The 25,100-nt window shown below is 48.0% G+C and overlaps 1 protein-coding gene across 2 annotated transcripts in view; it reads right to left on the bottom strand.

Moving 5' to 3' along the window:
* LOC139235036 (zinc metalloproteinase-disintegrin-like NaMP) overlaps positions 1–24,025 on the bottom strand; it is an 80,359-nt gene extending 56,334 nt beyond the window's left edge. Inside the window, exons 1-6 of one of the 2 annotated variants that reach the window (XM_070866142.1) lie at positions 23,911–24,025; positions 14,187–14,275; positions 12,455–12,531; positions 10,788–10,866; positions 3,257–3,333; positions 1,834–2,017 (exon numbers count right to left, since the gene is read on the bottom strand). In XM_070866142.1, coding sequence (XP_070722243.1) covers positions 1,834–2,017; positions 3,257–3,333; positions 10,788–10,866; positions 12,455–12,531; positions 14,187–14,275; positions 23,911–23,971 — 567 coding nt within the window. In that variant the 5' untranslated portion in view covers positions 23,972–24,025. The remainder of the gene's footprint in view (positions 1–1,833; positions 2,018–3,256; positions 3,334–10,787; positions 10,867–12,454; positions 12,532–14,186; positions 14,276–23,910) is intronic. The other variant, XM_070866141.1, reaches the window with a different exon arrangement.
* Between the last annotated feature and the right edge of the window lie 1,075 nt (positions 24,026–25,100).

The following is a 25,100-nucleotide window of genomic DNA, read 5'->3' as shown; positions in this document are numbered from 1 at the left end:
GTGAAGTTGCCGATAGCTGGTTCGCACAACGAGGGGAACTTGCTCAATACTTGGGCACATGTATCTTCCTCCAACGACAATGCCTTTATATCATCCCAGTCGCATTTGATTTTCTCCAACAGCTCCTGCCGAGCAGCGTTGGGCCATTGCCTGGAACAATCCACAGCGGTAACTCGTGAACCGCACCGTTATACGACACATTAATTTGTGCACTGCCAATCACCTTTATCAGTTTTTTGGTGTACGTGCGCAGCTTGGCATTTACAGGGCTCAGCCTGGGCCTCACAGGCTCAGTATCCCACAGCTTATTAAATGCCCTCTCATTCATGACCAATTGACTCACCCCTGTGCCCAGTTCCATCGATACCGGTATCCCGTTAAACTTCACATTAATCAAAATTGGTTTACTCTTGGCTATGAAAGAGTACAGTCCATACACTTCCTCCTCTGGCATCTCGGATTGCGTATCTGGATCCGCGCTAGTCTGACTCTCATCCTTCACATGGTGTGTCTCAGCTCGCTTGCTCATCTGCGAACACTTGCGCTGGAGATGCCCCACTCTCAGACAGCCTTTGCAGCTATATTGCTTAAATCGGCACTGTTGGTGCCGATGATTTCCCCCACAACGCCAACACGGGGAAGTCAGATACATTCCCGCTGGCGGACTTTGGGCAGCCACAGGTTTCGCGAATGCAGCCGGATAGGCCTGCCATGTGCCGCTCTGCCGAACGCCGAATCAATTGCATTTACAGTACTTGCCGAGGTTCGGTTCTTCACCGCTATTTGCTTTAGACTCCTGTCCGTCGTCATACATGATTGAGTGATCTGGATGGCCCTTTTTAAATCTAACTCCTCCATTGCCAGAAGTTTGCGCAGGGTCACCTCGTGGTTGATACCGATAAAAAAGACGTCCCGCAGCATGTCTACCAACACCGTCCCGAACTTGCACGGTCCCGCTAGACGTCTTAGGTTGGCAACGAATTCCACCGCGCTCTGGCCCTCTGATCGAACGTGTGTATAAAACCTGTATCTCGAGATGATGATGCCGTCACCTGGCTTAAGGTGCTCCCGTACCAATGTACACAACTCCTCGTACGTTTTCTCTGTTGGATCAGTAGGCATGAGTAGATTCTTTATCAGACCGTAGATCTTTGAACCGCACTCAGTGAGGAACACGGCCCAGCGCCGATCTGCATCATCGACCCCCTTCATTTTGTTGGCCACGAAGTACTGGTTCAAACAGCTCACAAAGTCTGCCCAATCTTCTCCCTTCACGAATCGCTCTAAAAATCCAATCGTGCTCATTTTGCAAACAAAGGTTCTTGTATTCTCGTCGCCAAATGTTATGAATGCAATAAAGGTTCAAACTGAGTACTGTTTAACTGAACAAGGTACAACCTTGTTTCTGCTTTATTTTGGCCCAACGTGCCTGACTCACAAAATGGCTGGCCTTTTATACCAGAGCAGCACCGTGTGCGTGCTGCTCAGTGGCCTCCAACAATGACACCATCTGGTGGCTACAAACAGCATGTATATACATGACAGATGTAAAACATCCCACAGGCTCTATTTTGAAGAAGAGCAGGGGAGTTATTCCCGGTGTCCTGGCCGATATTTGTCTCTCCACCAACTTCACTATCCAGTCATTATTACTTGGTTGTTTGTGGGATCTTGCTGTGTGCGAATTGGCTGCCGCGTTACAACGGTGACTACACTTCAAAACTACTTCATTGGCTGCAAAGCGCTTTGGGTTGTCTTGATGAGGTTGTGAAAGGCGCTATAGAAATGCACTGATAAAGCTCACTGATAAAGAGTTCACTTGGTTGGAAGTACCTGACTTGCAGAACTAAAGGATTCTTCCACCCTTGGCTCCGCGTTGTCCCACGTCGTGTTCACCACACCACAGGTGGCCAGCGGCAGTCTGAGCTCCTCGTACCTGTAGAGTGCGTGATCGTCGCGGTCAGATTCTTTCAGAGGCTCCATCAGATATCTTTGGCCATTTGTGCGGAAATAGCCACTGGAAAGGAGAGAAAAGGGAAAGCCAATGAGGATATTTGTGTGGTAAGAACCTTAAGGACGAAAGAAATTCCCAAACCCCGAAACATCCATTCAGCCCAACAAATTCAATCCTTCTATAAACCACGTGTATTTTATGGACCCGTGAGTATACTTACAGGTTTGTGGAGCTGTTGCATTGTGAGTGGCTTAGCCAGTCACGTGATATTCAAAAGACTCAATAAAATCCCAGCCAGTTAGATCTAGGTCATCCACGATGAGGTATGCAGTTGTGAGCCTTGTGGATGAACTGGCGATGTGTAGTGTGATTGTTAAACCTTTGTTAATAAACCAACTAGTTCTCCATAGCAATGTGTCGCTATGAATTCTTACGCAAAGAACCCATGAAGCAAATACATTCATCATAGGCAGTCCCTCGGAAACGAGGAAGACTTGCTTCCACTCTTAACATGAGTTCTTAGGTGACTGAACAGTCCAATATGAGAACCACAGACTCTGTCACAGGTGGGACAGATAGTAGTTGAGTGAAAGGGTGGGTGGGACTGGTTTGCTACACGCTCTTTCCGCTGCCTACGCTTGATTTCTGCATGCTCTCGGCGACGAGACTCGAGGTGCTCAGCGCCCTCCTGGATACACTTCCTCCACTTAGGGCGGTCTTTGGCCAGGGACACCCAAGTGTCAGTGGGGATGTCGCACTTTATCAGGGAGGCTTTGAGGGTGTCCTTGTAATGTTTCCACTGCCCACCTTTGGCTCCTCCCTTTAGTGCTTCGAGCCAGGGCTGGAAGCTTGCTTCGTGGGGAATCACAGTTTCCAATCTGCAATCTATCACTGTATCCACCTCTCCGGCAATAGCTAATTTTCCATTCCCTTCCTTCATTTGTCAGGAAACTCCTTCTATTGTATGATCCTGTGAGTGTGCTCACAGGTTTGTAGAGCTGGTACATTGTCTTAGTGAATTAGCCAGTCATGTGATGTTCACAAGACTCAATAAAACCCCAGCCAGTTGGGTCTCGGTCATCCACAATGAGGTATGCAGTTGTGAGCCTGGTGGATGACCTAGTAATGTGTACTGTGATTGTTAAACCTTTGCTAATAAACCAACTGGTTCTCCATAGCCATGTGTTGTATGAATTCTTAAGCAAAGAACCCATGAAGAAGTACATTACACCATGCGAAGGTGATTCCAGGTTGTTAGTTAACAGCAGAGCAGCAAATGCAGTGCCAATGTGCTGACCTTACCTGAGTCCATCACAAGTGCTGAAGCTGGCTGAGGAACCTCCTTCTCCCTTTATGTAACCATGGTAATAGCAATGATCCTGCCAATTTGGGGGAAAAAAGGATATGGTCAGTAATAAATATCACCTGGAAATTCTTTCATTTTAAAAAAGGTCATAAGAATATAAGAAACATAATAAAAAGGAGCAGGAGTAGGCCTTACGGCCCCTCAAGCCTGCTCCGCCATTCAATAAGATCATGGCTAATCCGTTCATGGACTCAGCTCCACTTCCCCTGCCTGCTCCCCATAACCCCTTATCGGTTAAGAAATTGTCTATCTCTGTCTTCAATTTATTCAATGACCCAGCTTCCACAGCTCTCTGAGGCAGCGAATTCCACAGATTTACAACCCTCTGAGAGAAGAAATTTCTCCTCATCTCAGTTTTAAATGGGCGGCCCCTTATTCTAAGATTATGCCCCCTAGTTCTAGTCTCCCCCATCAGTGGAAACATCCTCTCTGCATCCACCTTGTCAAGCCCCCTCATAATCTTATACGTTTCGATAAGATCACCCTTCATTCTTCTGAATTTCAATGAGTAGAGGTCACTGAGGTGGTCAGCGGTGAGATGCACGTGGTCTACGCAACGTGTCAGAAAACGTTGGGTTTCAGCCTCAATCACAATACTGTGGGCAAAGGCTACCCAAGTGTTAAAGAGCTTGCGCTAAAAATACATTACCGCCCCGTTTGAGGCGGTGACACCGCCTGGTCGCTGACTTTAGTGGTGGGCGATATTTACCGCCTCCAACTGGGATATTCAGGTTTTAGCGCCCCAAGGGCGGTAGTACTGCTGAAGTTCCAGCGCGAGGAAACCGGCCTCCCAGCGCCTAAAGGAGAGGTTGGCCGGAACACCCGAAGTGTTAAGGGAAAGGCCAAGGATGCTGAACACCAGTTACCAGCATCTCGGAGAGTTGCCTTAACGGGAACAAACATCATTGTAACCGCCCCCCTGCTCCCCCTTGGACATATCGCCCTGGCAGCTTCTCCTGCGGTCCCTGTCGGGAGTGGTGCCGGGTGCGATGGCAGGCGACAGCAGTCACGTTCGCGACCGCGACATTACGGGGGCGTTGCACATCTGGTGACTTCACCGAAGTTGGCGGCAGGCGCTGACGGCGCGTCCCTCGGGCGGGAGGTGCCCGTTGGCGCTAACCGGTGGCGGTAAGCAACCAAATTTCCCCCCCGGCACACCTCCTTGAGCCCAATGTTAGTGACCCAACTCCTCAATTTCGATTTCTGTAGAATAATCCTCAGCGGTTTAGTTAACATTGAGTCAGAAGGTTGTGGGTTCAAGTCCCACTCCAGGGACTTGAGCACAAAAATCTAGGCTGACACTCCCAGTGCAGTGCTGAGGGAGAGCTGCACTGTCGGAGGTGCCGTCTTTCAGATGAGGCGTTAAACCGAGCCCCCGTCTGCTCTCTCAGGTGGGTATAAAAGATCCCATGGCACTATTTCCAAGAAGAGCAGGGGAAAGCGGTGTCCTGGTCAATATTTATCCCTCAATCAACCTCATAAAAACAGATTATCTGGTTATTATCACATTGCTGTTTGTGGGAGCTTGCTGTGCGCAAATTGGCTGCTGCATTTCCTACATTACAACAGTGACTGTATTCCAAAAGAACCTGATTGGCTGTAAAGTGCTTTGAGACGTCTGGTGGTCATGAAAGGCTATATATTAATGCAAGTCATTATTTTCCTTTCCTTTTTACTGCTTGAAGCCTGGCGAACTTTGTCCCTTAACCAACATAAAACATGATCTGGTGATTTATTTTGTTGCTGTTTGCGGGAGCTTGCTATGCACAAATGGCCTGTCACATCTCTGACAATAGAACAGTGTGTAGACGTCATTGGTTGTAACAAGCTTTCGGACATTCGTGAGGTTATGAAAGGCACTGCATAAATGCAAATTCTCCCCTTGTTTTTCTGTGTTTAAGTGAAGCAAAGGTAACACATCTCACTGTGACTGGAGCTTGGCATCGGTGTGATGCTGCGTGACTCCTTGCGTGTTACCTCCTCCCTTCCCCCAACCCCCGCCCCCGGCGATGATGGCATAGACCAAAAGGTCAGTCTTTCCAGGTTCATACTTGTGGTTAATTTTGTATTCGCATTGATGGAAAAACATGCCCAACAGGTTGGCGTGACAGTGACAGGCGGGGTCGAGGGATAAAACCAAGAACTGACGGTTTGCATCTGATCTGCATGTTTGTGGAAAGACAGTAGTGTCGAGGGATCCATGTTCCTGGTAGACATGTTGATTGTGAGAGGGGGGAGGAGGGGTGTTATGTATCAATGCTTGGGGGTCATCAGACACCAGAGGGCGCCGCGTTCGGAGGTCATCGGGCTGTACGTATGTGGCTGTGTGCTTGGTCACCTGTATATAAGCTAGGTGTCTTTGTCGTGCAGGCACTCTCGGGCTGGAATAAAAATGGATCAGGTTGTACCTGAGTGAGTTTACAGTAACCAGGACAATTGGCAACGAGATAATTTAAGAACCTTCGCATGCACAATGGGCATGGTTGGAATCCTGGAGAGATTCATGGAGGATGAGGATTGGGCGGATTTTGTCGACCGCCTGGATCAGTATTTTGTGGCCAACGGCATGGAGGCAGAGGCATATACAGTTAAGCGCAGGGCAGTTCTCTTCACGTTTGTGGTCCGAAAATTTACGGCCTCTTGAAGAATCTTCTCTCGCCTGTACGTCCGGCGGAAAAAGTGTACGAGGAATTGTGTACGTTGTTGGGTAAACATCTAAAGCCAAAAGAGGGAATCATCGTATCACACTACCGTTTCTACACGCATGTTCGTGCTGAGGGCCAGGACGTGTCGGGATTTGTCGCCGACCTGCGACGTCTTGCTGAGCCGTGTAAGTTCGGGAACATGCTGGAAGACATGCTGCGTGCAGTCTTCGTGATAGGCATCAGCCACGATACGATCCTCAGGAAGCTGTTGACTGCAGAGACGCTGGATTTGAAAAAGGCCATCGCAATTGCCCAGGCATGCATGACGACGGATGATAATTTGAGGCAGATATCATCGACGAGTTGGAGTTCCATGGCAAGTACTGTAAACAAGATGGTGTCGTTTTTGGGCAGAGCTGCTTACGTGAAACCTGCCACTGCTCAGAGTCCGCCAACTGGTTCGAACCAGATTTCACCATGTTGGCATTGTGGGGGCAATCATCGGCCTCATCAGTGTCGGTTTAGACAATACTCATGCAATGGATGTTCGAAAGTGGGGCAGCTTCACAGGATGTGTCCACAACGGAGCAAGCGTGGTGCAGCTCACCACGTGGTTGATGAGGACCAGTTCAATGATGGCCCGGATACGCAACCCGAGGAGGACGTGAATGGACTGTATTCGTTCCTGAGCAAGAGCCAGCTGATAGTCGTTAATGTGAAGCTGAATCAATGGAGCTGGACACGGGTGTGAGCCAGTCGATAATGAGCCAAAGGACATTCGACAAGCTGTGGGACACTAAGGCTGCGAAACCGAAGCTGAGTCCAGTCAATGCCAGGTTGCGTACTTACACTAAGTGCTCGGCAGTGCAGCAATCGAGGTGTCATATGACGGTGTGGTTCATGAGCTACCATTATGGATTGTCCCAGGTAATGGTCCAGCGCTGTTCGGCAGGAATTGGCTCAAGAAAATCAAGCTGAACTGGAATGATGTCAAGCTGTTGTCCTCGGTGGATGATACTTCATGTGCTCAAGTATTGAAAAAGTTTCCTTCTTTGTTGAACCAAGTATTGGCAATTTTACAGGAGCCAAGGTGCAGATTCACCTGGACTCCAAAGCAAGGCCTGTCTATTATAAAGCTCGGTCTGTTCAGTACATGATGAGGGAGAAGGTCGAAATTGAGTTGACAGACTCCAGCGTGAAGGGATCATATCACCAGTCGAGTTTAACGAGTGGGCTAGTCTCATTGTTCCTGTGTTGAAGAATGATGACACTGTCAGGATTTGTGGAGACTACAAGGTTACGATTAACCGATTTTCGAAACAGGATCAGTATCCGTTACTGAGGGCTGATGACCTGTTCGCCATGCTAGCTGGTGGAAAGTCGTTCATGAAACTGGATCTGACGTCAGCCTATATGACCCAGGGGCTTGTCGACACTTTGAAGAAACTCACCTGCATCAACATCCATAAAGAACTGTTCGTCTCAACAGGTGTCCTTTTGGGATTCGTTCAGCTGCAGCCATATTTCAGAGGAATATGGAGAGTTTACTGAAGTCCGTTCCTCGAACTGTCGTGTTTCAAGATGGCATTCTGGTCACAGGTCGCGACACTGCTGAACATCTGAACAATCTTGAAGAAGTCCTCCAGCGTCTGGGCAAAGTGGGACTCAGGCTGAAACGGTCGAAGTGTGTATTCATGGCACCTGAAGTCAAATTCCTCGGGAGGAAGATTGCTGCTGATGGCATCAGGACCACTGATTCGAAAACCGAGGCCATCAAAAATGCACCCAGGTCTCAGAATGTGATGGAGCTGCATTCGTTCCTTGACCATGCCCATCAGATCGGCTACTCAGCCCTCAGTCTCAACGGACTCAGAACGCTCGCCCAGAGCCAAAGTTGAACTGAGACGACCAACTCGTGAGAGGAGAGCCCCAAACCATCTTAATTTGTAAAAAGATTGTTGTTAAGATTTTAAAAGGGAGATGTTATGTATTAATGCTTGGGGGTCACCAGACACCAGAGGGCGCCGCAGTCGGAGGGCATCGGGCTGTACGCATGTGGCATGTGTCTTGGTCACCTGTATATAAACGGTGTGTCTTTATCACGCAGGCACTCTTGGGCTGGAATAAAGATGGATCAGGTTGCACCTGAGTGAGCTTTCAGTAACCAGACTCTTGAATCATTACAAGGGGGAAAGTGGTATATCCTACCGCTGGTAATATTGATGCAGTTAAATGTGTGAAATGGTGTTGATTCAAAGTACGTATCTCCCAGCTGGCTAATAGACTTCATTTGGAGGAGATCTCGATGACTTTGATCCTCCAGGATTAATAATAAATGGGTGTTGATCGCCTTGAGGCAAAGAATGTTGTTGAGTTACTGAGTTAGAAACAGATTTCTCGATAGTGTTGCAACATGTCCTGGAATGTACCTGCCTTCACTGCCAACAACAGAGACTGTCTCACCCACACTCCACACTCCAGCTGTAAACAAGATGTTTGGATAATTTGATTTTTGGCTGAGATTTGAAATCTTTTGTTCAAGTGCCTCATACTCATTTAACCCTTTACAACTATCAACATGTCTCCTGTACATAGTAGCCAAGGAGGTTGAGCAATTTATGCCATCGACACAGCTGAGCAAACTAGGTGACATTCATAAACAGTCCCTCGAAATCGAAGAAGACTCCAAAAGTGAGTTCTCAGGTGACTGAACACTCTAATACGAGAATTACAATCTCTGTCACGGGTGGGACAGATAGTCGTTGAGGGTAAGGGAGGGTGGGACAGATTTGCCGTACGCAACTTCCGCTTCCTGTGCTTGATTTCTGCATGCTCTCGGTGATGAGCCTCGAGGAGCTCAGCGCCCTCCCGCATGCACTTCCTCTACTTTGGGCGATCTTTGGCCAGGGACTCCCAGGTGTCGCTAGGGATGTTGCACTTTATCAGGGAGGCTTTGAGGGTGTCTTGAAACGTTTCCTCTGCCCACCTGGGGCTCACTTGCCGTGTAGGAGTTCCGGGTAGAGCGCTTGCTTTGGGAGTCTTGTGTTGGGCATGCAAACAATGTGGCCTGCCCAGTGGAGCTGCTCGAGTGTGGTCAGTGCTTCAATGTTGGCCTGTTCGAGAACATTAACGTTGGTGCGCCTGTCCTCCCAGGGGATTTGCAGGATCCTGTAGAGGCATCACTGGTGGTATTTCTCCAGCGATTTGAGGTGTCTACTGTATATGGTCCACGTCTCTGAGCCATACAGGAGGGTGGGTCTCGCTGCAGCCCTATAGACCAAAAGCTTGGTGGCAGATTTGAGATCCTGGTCTTCGAACACTCTCTTCCTCAGGCGACCGAAGGCTGTGCTGGCGCACTGGAGGCAGTGTTGAACTTCGCCGTCGATGTCAGCCCTTGCTGATAATAAGCTCCTGAGGTGTGGAAAGCGGTCCACGTTGTCCAGGGCTGGTCAATCAATAAACCCTCTGGCAACGTTCGGGCCTTCCCTCCTCCAACGACGCTCTGGCCTCCCCCCAAGCTATTGGCCGCACTCAATGGCAGAGTCTCTGTTGAGCACATGGCGAGCACAATGTCTGTGGTTAACCCGAACTATTTGACCTCTCCTCCTTCCACTAAGTGGACCGCTGACCATCTCAATGCCTGCCCTCAGCCAGGCCCCGGTTAGGTGATATTATCCGTGCTCCGATAGCTCAGTCAAGGAGAGGGTCTGTCACAGAGAGCAAGCGAGTGCTCCTGCAGTCATCGGCCATTCACAGAGCGCCCGATGGATAGCGTATGTTAGGGGGAGTGCACACGCAAGCGTGGATTGTGGCATCGCCCAATAGAAGCCACCCAGATCATACCCCAGCAAGTTGTCACCGGGCGTGGCTCAGTGGGCCGCACCCTCGCCTCTGAGTCAAAAGGCCATAGGTTCAAGTCCCACTCTACAAACCACAGCACAGAATCCAGGCAGACCCACCAGTGTAGTGCTGCGAGGGGGTGCTGCACTGTCGGAGGTGCCGTCTTTCGGATGTGACACTAAACCGAGGCCCCGTCTGCCTGCTCAAGGATCTTCGAAGAAGTGCAGAGGAATTCTCCCCGGTGTCCTGGGGCCAATATTTACCCCTTCAACTAAAACAGATTATCTGCTCATTATCAGATTGCTGTTTGTGGGAGCTTGCTGTGCGCAAATTGGCTGCTGCGTTTCCCACATTAGACTCCACTCCAAAGTTACTTCCTTGGCTGTAAAGCACTTTGGGACATCCTGATGTCGTGAAATGCACGTCTTTCTTCAGGAGAGGAGCAGGGAATGGAGAAATACGAAAAAACAGGAAGCAAAATATTCACACAACACCTCTACTTATAACTCTTCCAGTAAGGTAAACTTTTTTGGTGGGGGGGGTGGGGGGGGGAGTTGGTTTTGTATTTATATAGCGCCTTTCATGACCTCAGGATGTCCCAAAGCGCTTTACAGGCAATGAAGTACTCATTTTTCAAGTTTTCGACCCGACCGACCCCCCTTCTGACCTGACCCCTCCCCCCATTCCGACCCGACCCACACCCCCCTTCTGAATTTCTCCCCCTTAGTATCTGTTGTTAAAATCGTTGAGAAAGACACGTTGCAACAGTGACTACGCTTCAAAAGTACTTCAATGGCTCAAAACCATTTTGGGAAGTCCTGAGGTCGTGAAAGGTGCTATATAAATGCAAGTTCTTTCTCAGAAAAGGAATTTGACAAACATAAGCATCCGGAAGACATCACTGCATGGCCCAGAAACACCTTGCACTCTGCATCTCGTCACCCCTTCCCTTAATTCTAGCACAGGAGCGTGCTGCGCTCACCAGGTAGAGTGGGGAGCTCGTCACCTCAGTCCCGTTCTCCAGATAGTACGTCTCAGAGTAGTTCTTTGCAATTAGGTGCCTGTAAAAGAAAGAGCAAGAAATACAAAGGGGCACTGCTTTCAGACGAGAGGAATAATGCGTAAAAGATCGCTTGGTTTCCGTTACCGTGAAGTTAACCGAAGTGTGGCCTCAGCATTGTCCAAATCACCAACTCTCTCTTTAAGTGGGAACTGGAGTCACAACAAGATACGATGAGGGTTTGTCCGCCATTTAGTGTCAGACGACGCAAAATGATTCATGGCTGATGAGCAGAAGGAACGATCTGTACTTAACTGCGACGTCTGGCCCAGTGATAATAACATAAGAAATAGGAGCAGGAGTCGGCCATTTGGCCCCTCGAGCCTGCCCTGCCATTTAATGAGATCATGGCTGATCTGATCCTGGCCTCAACTCCACTTCCCTGTCCGCTCCCCATAACCATTTACTCCGCTATCGTTCAAAAATCTGTCTATCTCCACCTTAAATACATTCAATGACCCAGCAATGATCCTGCGTTGTCCCAGACCACAAATTGTCAGTGGGAGTGTGCGGGGGAGCAAGAGAAGTGCAAATGATGCCTTGTATGTATTCACAGTACTGCGAGATGCATCAGGACCTACTTTTCCTTGGCTCTTCACCCTGTGATCTGCGTCCTTCTCTTTAAGGTATTGTCCCCTCCCACGCATCCTGATTTGCAGCTGCCATCCTCCGCTGCCCCTGGTTTATAACAATTTGTATTTATATAGCGCCTTTAACGTAGTAAAATGTCCCAAGGCGCTTCACAGCAGTGTTACAAGACAAAACAGATAAATGTGAATCAAGCCACGAAAGGTGAAATTAAGGCAGATAAGCAAAAGCTTGTTTAAAGAGATAGGTTTTAAGGAGCGTCTTTAAGGAGGAAAGAGAGGCAGAGAGGTTTAGGGAGGGAGCTCCAGAGCTTGGGGCCCAGGCAGCTGAAGGCACGGCCGCCAATGGTTGAGCAGTTGTAATGAGGGATGATCAAGAGGCTAGAATTTGAGGAGCGCAGATATCTTGTGGGGTTGTGAGGCTGAAAAAGATTACAGAGATAGGGAGGGGCGAGGCCATGGAGTGATTTGTAAACAAGGATGAGAATTTTGAAATCGAAGCGTTGCTTAACCGGGAACCATTGTAGGTCAGCGAGCACAGGGGGTGATGGGTGAGTGGGACTTGGTGCGAGTTAGGACATGGGGCAGTGAGCTCAGGGATGATGGGTGAGCGGGACTTGGTGCGAGTTAGGACATGGGGCAGTGAGCACAGGGGTGATGGGTGAGCGGGACTTGGTGCGAGTTAGGACACGGGGCAGTGAGCACAGGGGTGATGGGTGAGCGGGACACGGTGCGAGTTAGGACATGGGACAGTGAGCACAGGGTTGATGGGTGAGCGGGATGCCGTGTGAGTTAGTTTATCTCCCTGGAGCTTCCGACTGCCCTTTTTGAGGTTCATGGCCAGGCACACATTGCCCTCCATTCCACGGCGCAGTGCGTCAGTCACCACACACCACCAGGAAACGAGTGGGCAAAACCTGCCCAAATCTCTGCCCTTCACCCCCAACACTGAGGGTTCTCACTTAAATATACTGCAATCCCCCTCGGACTGAGGGCACTTACTCGTTCTTCTCGAGATGGACGACCAGCTCCTTGCCTTCTACCGTTACACCGTACTGGACAATCGCCGGATACAGACCCTGGGGCACAACAGAGAGGAAAAGGAAACAAATTTGAGAGTGCATTTTGAATTAATCGGGCTGGATTTCCAGTTGTCTAACGCCTCAGTTAGCGGCCAGAGGGAGCGTTAATGGGAGCGTTCGAGCTTAGCCACCGAGCGCGCAGCTTTTAGCGCCCGACCGAAAATTAATTAGAGGCTCAGCGGGGACGCAAATCGCTCGCGCCCGGTTGCTGACGATCGCTCCAATGCCGCCTCATTGAGCGCCTGCCAATAGCAACATCTGGGAAACCAGTCGGTCCAGGATTGCAGAGTCGTTAACTGGTGGCTACTTAAAGAGATGAGGGAGCGCTTCCCTCAGAGGTCACAGTCAGTGCAACATTTACACACAGCACGGTGCGGGAGCCTCCCAGTTTGCAGTGGCAGACAGACATGAAGAGGCTTGAAAGCAAGTGATTTTGAAAACTTTAATGGGTGCGTTACTATGTCGCGCCTTTAAGACTCAGCCTTTCCCAGGAGCTGATTCGGAGTTCCGCGCAGGCGCAATGGGTTCGCAAAATGCACCGACCAAACTTTCGTGAGCGCCCGCCCCCTCCGTCAGCTCTGCTGTGCAATGGACGATTTAGCGCCCCTGTCAGCTCTTCAGCCGATTCTGACGAATTTCTGGGCAGGAGGCGCAAACCTTTTCAAGGCGCTAAAAGTACCGCCCCGCCTGGATTAACGCCGCAACAGAGGCGCGGCCGAATTTCTCCCCCATTATGTCTATCCGAATGTTTCTTTGGCACCATTTCTCCTGTTCAAGTTTGACTTTCATCACCACTCAGCTTCGATGCTTGTTAACTTCATGTTGCATCATCCCCTTATCTCCATTTCCCACCTCCTGTCTATCACAATAGCCTTTTGGCCTAACACTGTCTCGCTGTCCATAAACGATAATTGCAGTGTTCCCATCTCATTAGAAACATCTCTCACTATTATACAGGATTATATTGGATATACGGCACAGAAACAGGCCATTCGGCCCAACCAGTCCATGCCGGCGTTTATGCTCCACTCGAGCCTCCTCCTGTCTTTCCTCATCTAAATCTATCAGCATAACCCTCTATTCCCTTCTCCTTCATGTGCTTGTCTAACCTCCCCTTTAATGCATCGATACTATTCGCCTCAACCACTCCCTGTGGCAGCGAGTTCCACATTCGCACTACTCTCTGGGTAAAGAAGTTTCTTCTGAATTCCCGATTGGATTTCTTGGTGATTATCTTATATTGATGGCCTCTAGTTATGCTCTTCCCCATAAGTGGAAACATTCGCTCTGTGTCCACTCTATCAAAACCTTGCAGAATTTTACGATCTCTATTAGATAAATCAACAATCCGCTGAGAGCTGGTTCCTTTGACAGTATTAACAGCAATACAACTTCACATTTCATCAAGTTCCCTTAAAAAAAATCTATCTTTCATTTATATTATTAACAATTGAGAACTTCCAACAGTGCATACTTTTAAAGACCTCAGTCTGGTCACCCCTCAGCCTTCTCTTTTCAAGACACCTCTCGGTCTGTCCTTCTGTCACTATAGCACTCCTGTCTCCCGTTACTGCCAACGAAGTGTGGCTTGTTGGAACCACCCATGTGCTGAGCTGCTGTGTGAAATGCTGACACTGGGTCTTGTACAGTACCTCACTCTCCCGTTTCTGCTTGGCGTGAAGTCTGCGGGGTTTCACCACTCGGTACTTTTGCACGTCGGGCAGTCTGGAAGTCGAGCTCGCTGCAAACAGACAAGAGACATAAGACCATAACATAAGAGCATAAGAAATAAGAGCAGGAGTAGGACTTACGGCCCCTCGAGCCTGCTCCGCCATTTAATACGATCGTGGCTGATCTGATCATGGACTCAGGTCCATTTCCCTGCCTGCTCCCCATAACCCCTTATCCCATTATTGGTTAAGAAACTGTCTATTTCTGTCTTAAATGTATTCAATGTTCCAGCTTCCACAGGTCTCTGAGGCAGTGAATTCTACAGATCTACAACCCTCTGAGAGAAGAAATTTCTCCTCATCTCAGTTTTAAATGGATGGCCCCTTATTTTAAGATTATGCCCCCTAGTTCTAGTCTCCCCTATCAGTGGAAACATCCTCTCTGCATCCACCTTGTCAAGCCTCCTCATAATCTTAAACGTTTTGATAAGATCATCTTTCATTCTTCTGAATTCGAATGAGTAGAGGCCCAACCTACTCAACCTTTCCTCATAAGTCAACCCCCTCATCTCCGGAATCAACCTCGTGAACCTTCTCTGAACTGTCTCCAAAGCAAGTATATCCTTTGGTAAATATGAAAACCAAAATTGCACGCTGATCAGACTCCCATTCTAGAACCTCAACGTTGGATTGAAGGGATTAAGACGACGCATAGACATGTACATGAAAAGCCTTGGAGAGGGTACAGAAAAGATTTACGAGAATGGTTCCAGGGATGAGGGACTTCATTGACTGGAGAAGCTGGGGTTGTTCTCCCCGGAGCAGAGAAGGTTGAGAGAAGATTTGATAGTGTTCAAAACCATGAGGGGTTTGGACAGAGTAGATAGAGAGAAACTGTTCCCATTGGCGGAAGGGTCGAGAACCAGTGGACACAGATTTAAGGTGATTGGCAGAAGAACCAAAGGCGATGTAAGGAAAACCTTTTTACGTAGCGAGTGGTTAGGATCTGCAATGTGCTGCCTGAGAGGGTGGTGGAGGCAAACTCAATTGTGGCTTTCAAAGGGGAGTTGGTTGCGTACCTGAATGAAAAAAATGTGCAGGGCTACGGGGAAAGGGTGGGGGGAATGGGACTAGCTTAAGTGCTTTTGCAGAGAGCCGGCACGGGCTCGACATGCCGAATGGCCTCTTTCCGTGCTGTAATCGTTCTCCGGGACCATCAGATACTTTCGTAGAGAAATTTCGGGTCAGAGGCTTTCGTCCGCAGGAAGCCTCTGACGGACATTTCAGGGCCAATATATTAATATCATATATTATATATTAACATATATTTTATATCGTAAATATATTATATAATAACAGTTAACTAATAGTTGTTGAGGTCAATTCTCTAAATATATTCAAAAAGGAGTTAGATGAAGTCCTTACTACTCGGGGGATCAAGGGGTATGGCGAGAAAGCAGGAATGGGGTACTGAAGTTGCATGTTCAGCCATGAACTCATTGAATGGCGGTGTAGGTTCAAAGGGCCGAATGGCCTGCTTCTGCACCTATTTTCTATGTTTCTATAACACAGATAAATAGTAAAGATCTTGGGGCCAAAGCTGGCCCCTGATGATTTTTCTCAGTACTTTCCGCACAGATCCTTGCTGCGGATGGAAGAGCCATTTTCAAGACTTTTTTTCCAAAGTCCCAGAAGTAATTTGTTATAATGGGGGCAGGCCATAGACTCAAAGCCCAGCTAAGGGGCTGATTATGGGTAGGACCGAGACTCTGCCGCTATCAATCAGCAGAGTCGCGATGACATCACAGCTCTCTCCCCTCCATTAATAAGAACATAAGAAATAGGGGCAGGAGTAGGCCATACGGACCCTCGAGCCTGCTCCGCCATTTAATTCAATCATGGCTGATCCGATCATGGACTCAGCTCCACTTCCCTCCCCGCTCCCCATTACCCCTTTTTCCCTTATCATTGAAGAAACTGTCTATTTCTGTCTTACATTTGTTCAATGTCCCGGCTTCCACTACTGTCTGAGGCAGCGAATTCCACAGATTTACAACCCTCTGAGAGCAGAAATTTCTCCTCATCTCAGTTTTAAATGGACGGCCCCTTAATCTAAGATTATGTCCCCTCGTTCTAGTCTCCCCCATCAGTGGAAACACCCTCTCTGCATCCACCTTGTCAAGCCCCCTCATAATCTTATATGTTTTGATAAGATCACCTCTCATTCTTCTGAATTCCAATGAGTAGAGGCCCAACCTACTTTACCTTTCCTCATAAGTCAACCCCCTCATCTCCGGAATCAACCTAGTGAACCTCCTTCTCTGAACTGCCTCCAAAGCAAGTATATCCTTTCGTAAATATGGAAACCAAAACTGCACGCAGTATTCCAGGTGTGGCCTCACCAATACACTGTATAACTGTAGCAAGACTTTCCTGCTTTTATACTCCATCCCCTTTGCAATAAAGGCCAAGATACCATTGGCCTTCCTGATCACTTGCTGTACCTGCATACTATCCTTTTGTGTTTTATGCCGCTGTACTGCAGCACTTTGCAATTTTTCTCTATTTAAATAATAACTTCCACCAAAGTGGAAGACCTGACACTTTCCAACATTATACTCCATCTGCCAAATTTTTGCCCACTCACTTTGTCTGTCTGTGTCCTTTTTCAGATTTCTTGTATCCTCTTCACACATTGCTTTTCCTCCCAAATGTGTATCATCAGCAAACTTGGCTACGTTACACTCAGTCCTTTCTTCCAAGTTGTTAATATAGATTGCAAATAGTTGGGGTCCCAGCACTGATCCATGCGGCACCCCACTAGTCACTGGTTGTCAACCCGAGAATGAACCATTTATCCCGACTCTCTGTTTTCTGTTAGTTAGCCAATCCTCTATCCATGCTAATATATTACCCCCAATCCCGTGAACTTTTATCTTGTGCGGTAACCTTTTATGTGGCATCTTGTCAAATGCCTTCTGGAAGTCGAAATACACCACATCCCTTTATCCACCCTGTTCATTACATCATTCCAGCAAATTTGTCAAACATGACTTCCCCTTCATAAATCCGTGCAGACTCTGCCTGACCAAATTATGCTTTTCCAAATGTCCTGCTACTGCTTCTTTAATAATGGACTCCAACATTTTCCCAACCACAGTCTATAGTTTCCTGCTTTTTGTCTGCCGCCTTTTTTTAAATAGGGGCGTCACATTTGCAGTTTTCCAATCCCCAGAATCCAGGGAATTTTGCTAAATTGCAACCAATGCATCCACTATCCCTGCCGTTACTTCTCACAACACGCTAGGATGCAAGCCATCAGGTCCAGGGGATTTATCCGCCTCTAGGGGGAGAGATTCTGCAATTTTTTAATCTTTGGGCACAGGGAGGGTTTCGGCCAGGCTAGCGGCCTGGCATCCAAGAGGAGGGTGCCAGGCTGCCCATTGGCGGCCAGGCCGAACCCAGGGGCATTGTCGTGCCGGCCGATCGGGAAGTGGGCCGGCAAAAATTAATAGATGGCATCCGCGGCAGTGCGCCCTCCCCTTTAAGGGCCGCCGTGCTGCCGGGCCGCACTCGGTGCGGAGAAGGTGCGCCGACAAAGAAACCTGTCGGGGGCACCATGCAGCAGTGGATTGGCGGGTCAAGCTGAATTTAGATGGATAAGTTTTTATGTGAATTAAAAGCGGCGGTGCGTGTTTTGATGACGCGCTTGCAGCGGTCAGCATCGGGCGGTTTGGAGTCTAGGCCAAAAAATCCCCCACCTCAATTTGGGTCGGGCCGGCCAGTTGACCACAACGATTTTGACGAATGGCCGCTGCAAATGGGCATTAATGGTCCTTCCCGGGAATGCGAATTTCAGGGACACTGTCTCTGTAAAAAAAGGTAGGCCAATAAATAATATATTCCTCGGTCTTGTATTTCCTCTCTTGTGGTCGATGCTGTTCAGCCGATTTGGGAGGCCTTACATTTTTTTTCCTACATTTATTCGGTGGGCATATTTTCTTTGGTGGGCCTGGGTCTGCAGCCCCCTTCACCCCATGGTTAATCCATCCCTGCCTGATGCTCAAATGCATCGTGATCGTCCGAGACAGGCTCAATGGGCCAGCTGGCCACTTCCTGCCCGTTGTTGCTATGTCCTTAACCTCAAACAGGCCCGCCCTCAATTTGCTTCCTTACACTTCCAACAACAACAACTTGGGTTTATATAGCGCCTTTAACTTAGTGAAAGGTTGAGCAGGTTGGGCCTGTACTCATTGGAGTTTAGAAGAATGAGAGGTGATCTTATTGAAACATATAAGATTTTGAGGGGGCTGGACAGGGTAGATGCAGAGAAGATGTTTCCCCTCATGAGGGAATCTAGAACTAGGGGGCATAATTTCAGAATTAGGGGTCGCCCATTTAAAATGGAGATGAGGAGGAATTTCTTCTCTCTGAGGGTCGTGAATCTTTGGAATTCTCTTCCCCAGAGAGCTGTGGAGGGTGGGTCATTGAACATATTTAAAGTGGAGACAGACAGATTTTTGAATGATAAGGGAGACAAGGGTGCTGGGGAGCGGGTAGAAAAGTGGAGCTGAGGCCAGCCAAGATCAGATCAGCCATGATTTTATTGAATGGCGGAGCAGGCTCGAGGGGCCGAATGGCCGGCTCCTGCTCCTATTTCTTGTTATGTCCCAAGGCACTTCACAGGAGTATTATGAGACAAACAATTTGACAATAGGGCAGGGCTTGGTCAAAGATGTCGGTCTTAAGAAGCGAGGAAAGAGAGGTAGAAAGAGGAGAGATAAAAGGAGGCATGACAACAGGAGAGAACGGTTAGGGAGGGAAATCGAGGAAAGGAAAGAGGGGTAAAAAGTGGAAGAATATGGAGTGGCTCAGGTCCGGAGCGGCAGCCATAGTGCCCACGCGAATGGACAGGGGGAAAGCTCAGCTTACATAGCCCTGCTGATTGCAGCAGCTAGTGGGATACTATAGTAGGGAGACCAGGGTCAAAGTCAGAGGTCCCATGGAAGGACAAAACCGACATGAGCAGGATGCAGTCTATTATCTCTTGAATAAAGAATCTGACCAGATACTGTAAGCTCAAAGTAATGTGTGACCGTAGTCCTTTATTGCAGGTCTCCAGAGTCCCTCTCCAGCCTCCGAGGCCTCCTTATGTACAGGTGCTCCCAAGGGATTGTGGGATGAGCCCTCTGGTGGTTAAACAGGGTATTTACAGGTTTACATATAAAACAGGGTCGGCACGGAGCATCGATGAACCGCTGTCCAAAGCAGGCGGGTGACGTCCAGAAGCTATTTGAAGTGTAGAGAATTCGAGGACGTGCTGGAGGGAAGAGAGTTGAGAGATTTTTGGATGAGGCGTTAAACCAAGGCCCCGTCTGCTCTCTCAGGTGGACGTAAAAGATCCCACGGCACTATTTCGAAGAAGAGCAGGGGAGTTCTCCCCGGTGTCCTGGGGCCAATATTTAGCCGTCAATCAACATAACAAAATAAAACAGGTTATCTGGTCATTATCACATTGCTGTTTGTGGGAGCTTGCTGTGCGCAAATTGGCTGCTGCCTTTCCCACATTACAACAGTGACGACACTCCAAAAGTACTTAATTGGCTGTAAAGTGCTTGGAGACGTCCAGTGGTCGTGAAAGGCGCTATATAAATGCGAGTCTTTCTTTCTTTATAAGCATTTGCTCAGCCCCCTTGTTTGGTTTAAATCAGACATTTTGCTGGATTGTTACGCACAGCATCAGCTTGGAGTGCGATCGAAAACAAGCACTTCTTCAAAAAAATCAAGGAATTTAAAACTACAGTAGGCAGAGAGGGGAAAGGTTCCTCGTTAATTCAGGCAATGGCTTCGAATTAAACATAGGTCCAAGTGCACCAGTTACGACCAGGCCTGTGTGGTATTATTTAACCTCAGCCAGAGCTGCAGTTGGAGCTTTTAGTCAGTAACCTCAGTGCCTCTGATATGGGACGGTGGGGGAAGGGATCAGAAGTTCGATTGCCCCGCTATAACCCCTGCGTGAAAGTGCGAGACTTTGGTGCGTCCCTCCGTCTCAAACAGGCAGTCAGTGCTCGCTGCTTTGACTCCAATGCTAAGCATGGTGAAGGTACTGGAGAGGGAATGTACCCCCCAAACCAAGATCCCTCTGACCCCTTGCCCCGCCCACCGCTCCAGAATAAATCAGCCCAGGTGGGGAGAAAACTGCATTGACACAGTGGAGGCCAGGATAGGATAAGTACCTCCTGAAATTCAGACACTGCCCCACCTTCCCACACACACCCCCCACCCCCACCCCACCTGGTCCATCAGAAAAGTTGACGCGAGACTCCCAAATCCTGTTAAGAAAAACTTAGTAGAAGCGGGAAGTTGCCGAAACCCCTAACTCGGCCTTCTCAGCATGGAGGGTAAGTAGGCCCAAGCCCTGTCGCCACTCCTAAATCTACGGCCCGCTATCTCCATGGTAACCGGCAAGTCCCACGCATCGCTCCGGCCACTGAGATGATCTGCGGAAAGGAACCGGTGCCCCTCACTGACCGGAAGTGAGGGGGTCATTTGGAATGACTGAAGGACCTTTCAATTTGATCATGGCTATTTGAATGGATTCGCTCCCTCAGTAGTCTTGCAATGCTTCTTTGCCACGTTGTAACCGTGCCAAAATGGCACAGACGAGTACAACACACAAGACTTCAACTAAAAAATTCAGTCAATATTGACCTGGAAGTCGCCTCATGGCCCTGGGCTGTAGTAATCGGGTTTAACAACAACAACTTGTATTTATATAGCACCTTGAACATAGTAAAACATCCCAAGGCACTTCACAGCAGTATTATAAGACAAAACACATAAATTTGACACCGAGCCACATAAGAAGACATTAGCGCAGGTGACCAAAAGCTTGGTCAAAGAGGTAGGTTTTAAGGAGCGTCTTAAAGGAGGAAAGAGAGGTGGAGAGGGGGTGAGGTTTAGGGAGTGAGTTCCAGAGCTTGGGGCCCAGGCAACAGAAGGCACGGCCACCGATGGTGGAGCGATTATAATCAGGGAGGCTCAAGAGGGTAGAATTTGAGGAACATCGAGATCTCCGGGGGTGGGGGGGCGGTTGTGGGGCTGGCGGAGATTACAGAGATAGCGAGGGGGTGAGGCCATGGGAGTGATTTGTAAACAAGGCTGAGAATTTTGAGATTGCGGCGTTGCTTAACTGAAAGCTAGTGTAGGTCAGCGAGCGCAGTGGTGATGGGTGATCGGGACTAAAATCAGATGCCCATGAACTGGATTCAGACAGTGAACAAAACCAGAGGTTGTTTTTTTTATGTTGCGTCAAGATGAACAATACACGAAATTACGCTGTGACTCACTGCATAAAATGGCTTGGCAATTTTCCAGGTGCCATGGTCACCAAGCCAATAAGACATCAGCTGCTACGTCAACGATTCAACATAAGAACATTAGAACATAAGAAATAGGAGCAGGAGTAGGCCATATGGCCTCTCGAGCCTGCTCCGCCTTTTAATATGATCAAGGTTGATCCGATCATGGACTCAGCTCCACTTCCCTGCCCGCTCCCCATAACCCCTTATTCCCTTAACGGTTAAGAAGCTGTCTATCTCTGTTTTAAATCCATTCAATGTCCCAACTTCCACAGCTCTCTGAGGCAGCGAATTCCACAAATTTACAACCCTGAGAGAAGAAATTTCTCCTCATCTCAATTTTAAATTCTAAGATTATGTCCCCTAGTTCTAGTCTCCCCTATCAGTGGAAACATCCTATCTGCATCCACCTTGTCAAGCCCCCTCATAATCTTATACATTTCACTAAGATCATCTATCATTCTTCTGAATTCCAATAAGTAGAGGCCCAACCTCCTCAACCTTTCCTCATAAGTTAACCCCCTCATCTCTGGAATCAACCTAGTGAACCTTCTCTGAACTGCCTCCAAAGCAAGTATATCCTTTTGTAAAATATGGAAACCAAAACTGTATGCAGTATTCCAGGTGTGGCCTCACCAGTACCCTGTATAACGGTAGCAAGACTTCCCTGCTTTTATGCTCCATCCCCTTTGCAATAAAGGCCAAGATTCCATTGGCCTTCCTGATCACTTGCTGTATCTGCATACTAAACTTTTGTGTTTCATGCACAAGTACCCCCAGGTCCCGCTATACTGCAGCACTTTGCAATTTTTCTCTATTTAAATAATAACTTGCTCTTTTATTTTTTTTCTACCAAAGTGCATGACCTCACACTTTCCAACATTATAGTCCATCTGCCAAATTTTTGCCCACTCACTTAGTTAGTCTATGTCCTTTTCCAGATTTTTTGTGTCCTCCTCACACATTGCTTTTCCTCCCAAATGTGTATCGTCAGCAAACTTGGCTACGTTACACTCGGTCCCTTCTTCCAAAGCGTTAATATAGATTGTAAATAGTTGGGATCCCAGCACTGATCCCTACGGCACCCCACTAGTTACTGATTGCCAACCCAAGAATGAACCATTTATCCTGACTCTCTGTTTTCTGTTAGTTAGCCAATCCTTTATCCGTACTAATATATTACCCCCAACCCCATGAACTTTTATCTTGTGCAGTAACCTTTTATGTGGCACCTTGTCAAATGCCTTGCGGAAGTCCAAATATACCACATCCACTGGTTCCCCTTTATCCACCCTGTTACATCCTCAAAGAATTCTAGCAAATTTGTCAAACATGACTTTCTCTTCATAAATCCATGCTGACTCTGCCTGACCGAATTATGCTTTTCCAAATGTCCTGCTACTGCATCTTTAATAATGGGCTCCAACATTTTCCCAACCACAGATGTTAGGCTAACTGGTCTTTGGTTTCCTGCTTTTTGACTGCCTCCAATTTTAAATAGGGGCCTGACATTTGCAGTTTTCCAATCTGCTGGGACCTCCCCAAAATCCAGGGAATTTTGGTAACTTACAACCAATGCAGCCACCATCCCTGCCACTACATCCCTTAAGACCCTAGGATGCAAGCCATCAGGTCCAGGGGATTTATCTGCCTTTAGTCCCATTATCTTACTGAGTACCACCTCCCTTAGTGATTGTGATTGTGTTAAGTTCCTCCCCCTCATAGCCCCTTGACTATCCATTGTTGGGATATTGTTAGTGTCCTCTACCGTAAAGACTGATACAAAATATTTGTTCAGAGTTTCTGCCATCTCCATGTTCCCCATTACTAATTCCCTGATCTCGTCCTCGAAGGGATCAACAATTACTTTAGCCACTCTTTTCCTTTAAACTCTTGCGATCTGTTTTTATATGTCGTGCTCGTTTACTTTCAAAGTCTATCTTCCCTTTCTTAATCATTTGTTTAGACATTCTTTGCTGGCTTTTAAAAGCTTCCCAATCAACGGCAGTAGGGGCCCTACAGAGGGCCTCCAGACCCCTGGGTGAGGGCAAGGGAGAAAGAGTCAGAGAGTTCACACACCAAGTCGACAGCCAGAAATGCCAGCTGGGAGCACACGAGTGCGGATGTCAGGTAAAGACCAGATCAGGCTTGGCCGCGACTCGCGCCACGAGGAATGGCTACTTGCCCAACAGTACTGGAGGGTGATCGGTGCTCGTGGAACTGAACCTCGGCTGGGAGTCAAAGCCTTGGGAGAGGGAGTGATAGCATTCTGGGTTCAAGATTAAAGCACTTGTTCTTTTTTGTTAAACTGCAAATAATTCAGACAAGCGAGGACAAAAGCTTACCGAGCTCTGGAGCCACGGAACAGAAGAGGAGAGAGCACAATAAATATCGGGCGTGAACCATCGTTCTCGGTGCTTTCACCTGTGTCGGAGGCAGCAGACAAATGACTCGAAACACGCCTCCCAAAGATTTTATACTGGCCCGCCTACAGAAAGGCCAGCTCTCTTTCAACTTCCTCATGCAGCTGATGTGTTGTTACAACTTGTGGGAGGAAGAAATTTGCCAAATGATTACAGATCGGTGCTTAACCACACTGCCTCCTTAAAGTGAATTTCAAGGCGCAAGAAACCTCACAAAGCACACGGAAATATCACTTTGCGAGGCGTGTTGGAAATCAGAAAGCAACATTGGATGCATGCAAGAGCCAAAAGTTTTTTTGTTAAACAAATGACATTCTGGTGTTTTGTAAGTTTGGTATCATTTTTTGAAATGTACCTTTCTACTTCCTCTTTCTGCACCCGGCAACGACATCGATGGCTGTTTGTCAAAACTGTGCAAATAATCAGCCTGCTCTCATGACTCAATTAAAATGTCAGTTGGATCCAAGAGTTTGCAGTTTCACTTAACCACTGCTTTGGTTACATCTGTGTGTAATGTATTTGCTTCATGGGTTCTTTGCTTAAGAATTTACTTAATAACACATTACCATTAAGAACTAGTTGGTTTATTAGCAAAAGTTTAATAATCACGCCACACATTACCAGTTCATCCACCAGGCTCACAACCACCTGCCCCATCGTGGATCCCCCGAACCCAACTGGCTGGGGTTTTATTGAGCCTTGTGAACATCACGTGACTGGCTAAGCCACTCCCAGCTCAACAACTCTACAACTATTTCAGTTTCAACAGCTCTACAAACCTGTGGGCATAATCACTGGTGCACACATTACACCATGTCTTACCAGAAACAATTAGTGTTCGGTCACAGCCTCCGCTGGTAATCCAGCTAATTGCGGAGTAATACCGGTCCCGACACTCTCCGATGGACCTATGTTCATGGCCTCGACAAATACCCCGCACCATTCCCCTTGTGGATGGATTCCTCTCCTTACACCAGCCTTTGAATAAAAAGCAAAAGTTGGCTGATTCCTCATCATCCTGACCAAGCGGCGGCTATGTGCATTGCTGCTGTAGAAGTTCGTCTTCCCTTTGGGAAGAGCAGAGGAGCTATTAAACCTTTGGGGTTGGAACT

Source organism: Pristiophorus japonicus, chromosome 22, assembly GCF_044704955.1.
Source record: "Pristiophorus japonicus isolate sPriJap1 chromosome 22, sPriJap1.hap1, whole genome shotgun sequence".
NCBI classification, from domain to species: Eukaryota; Metazoa; Chordata; class Chondrichthyes; family Pristiophoridae; genus Pristiophorus; species Pristiophorus japonicus.
The sequence above is the reverse complement of the archived record's forward strand: the minus strand, read 5'-3'. Positions and strand labels throughout refer to the sequence as shown.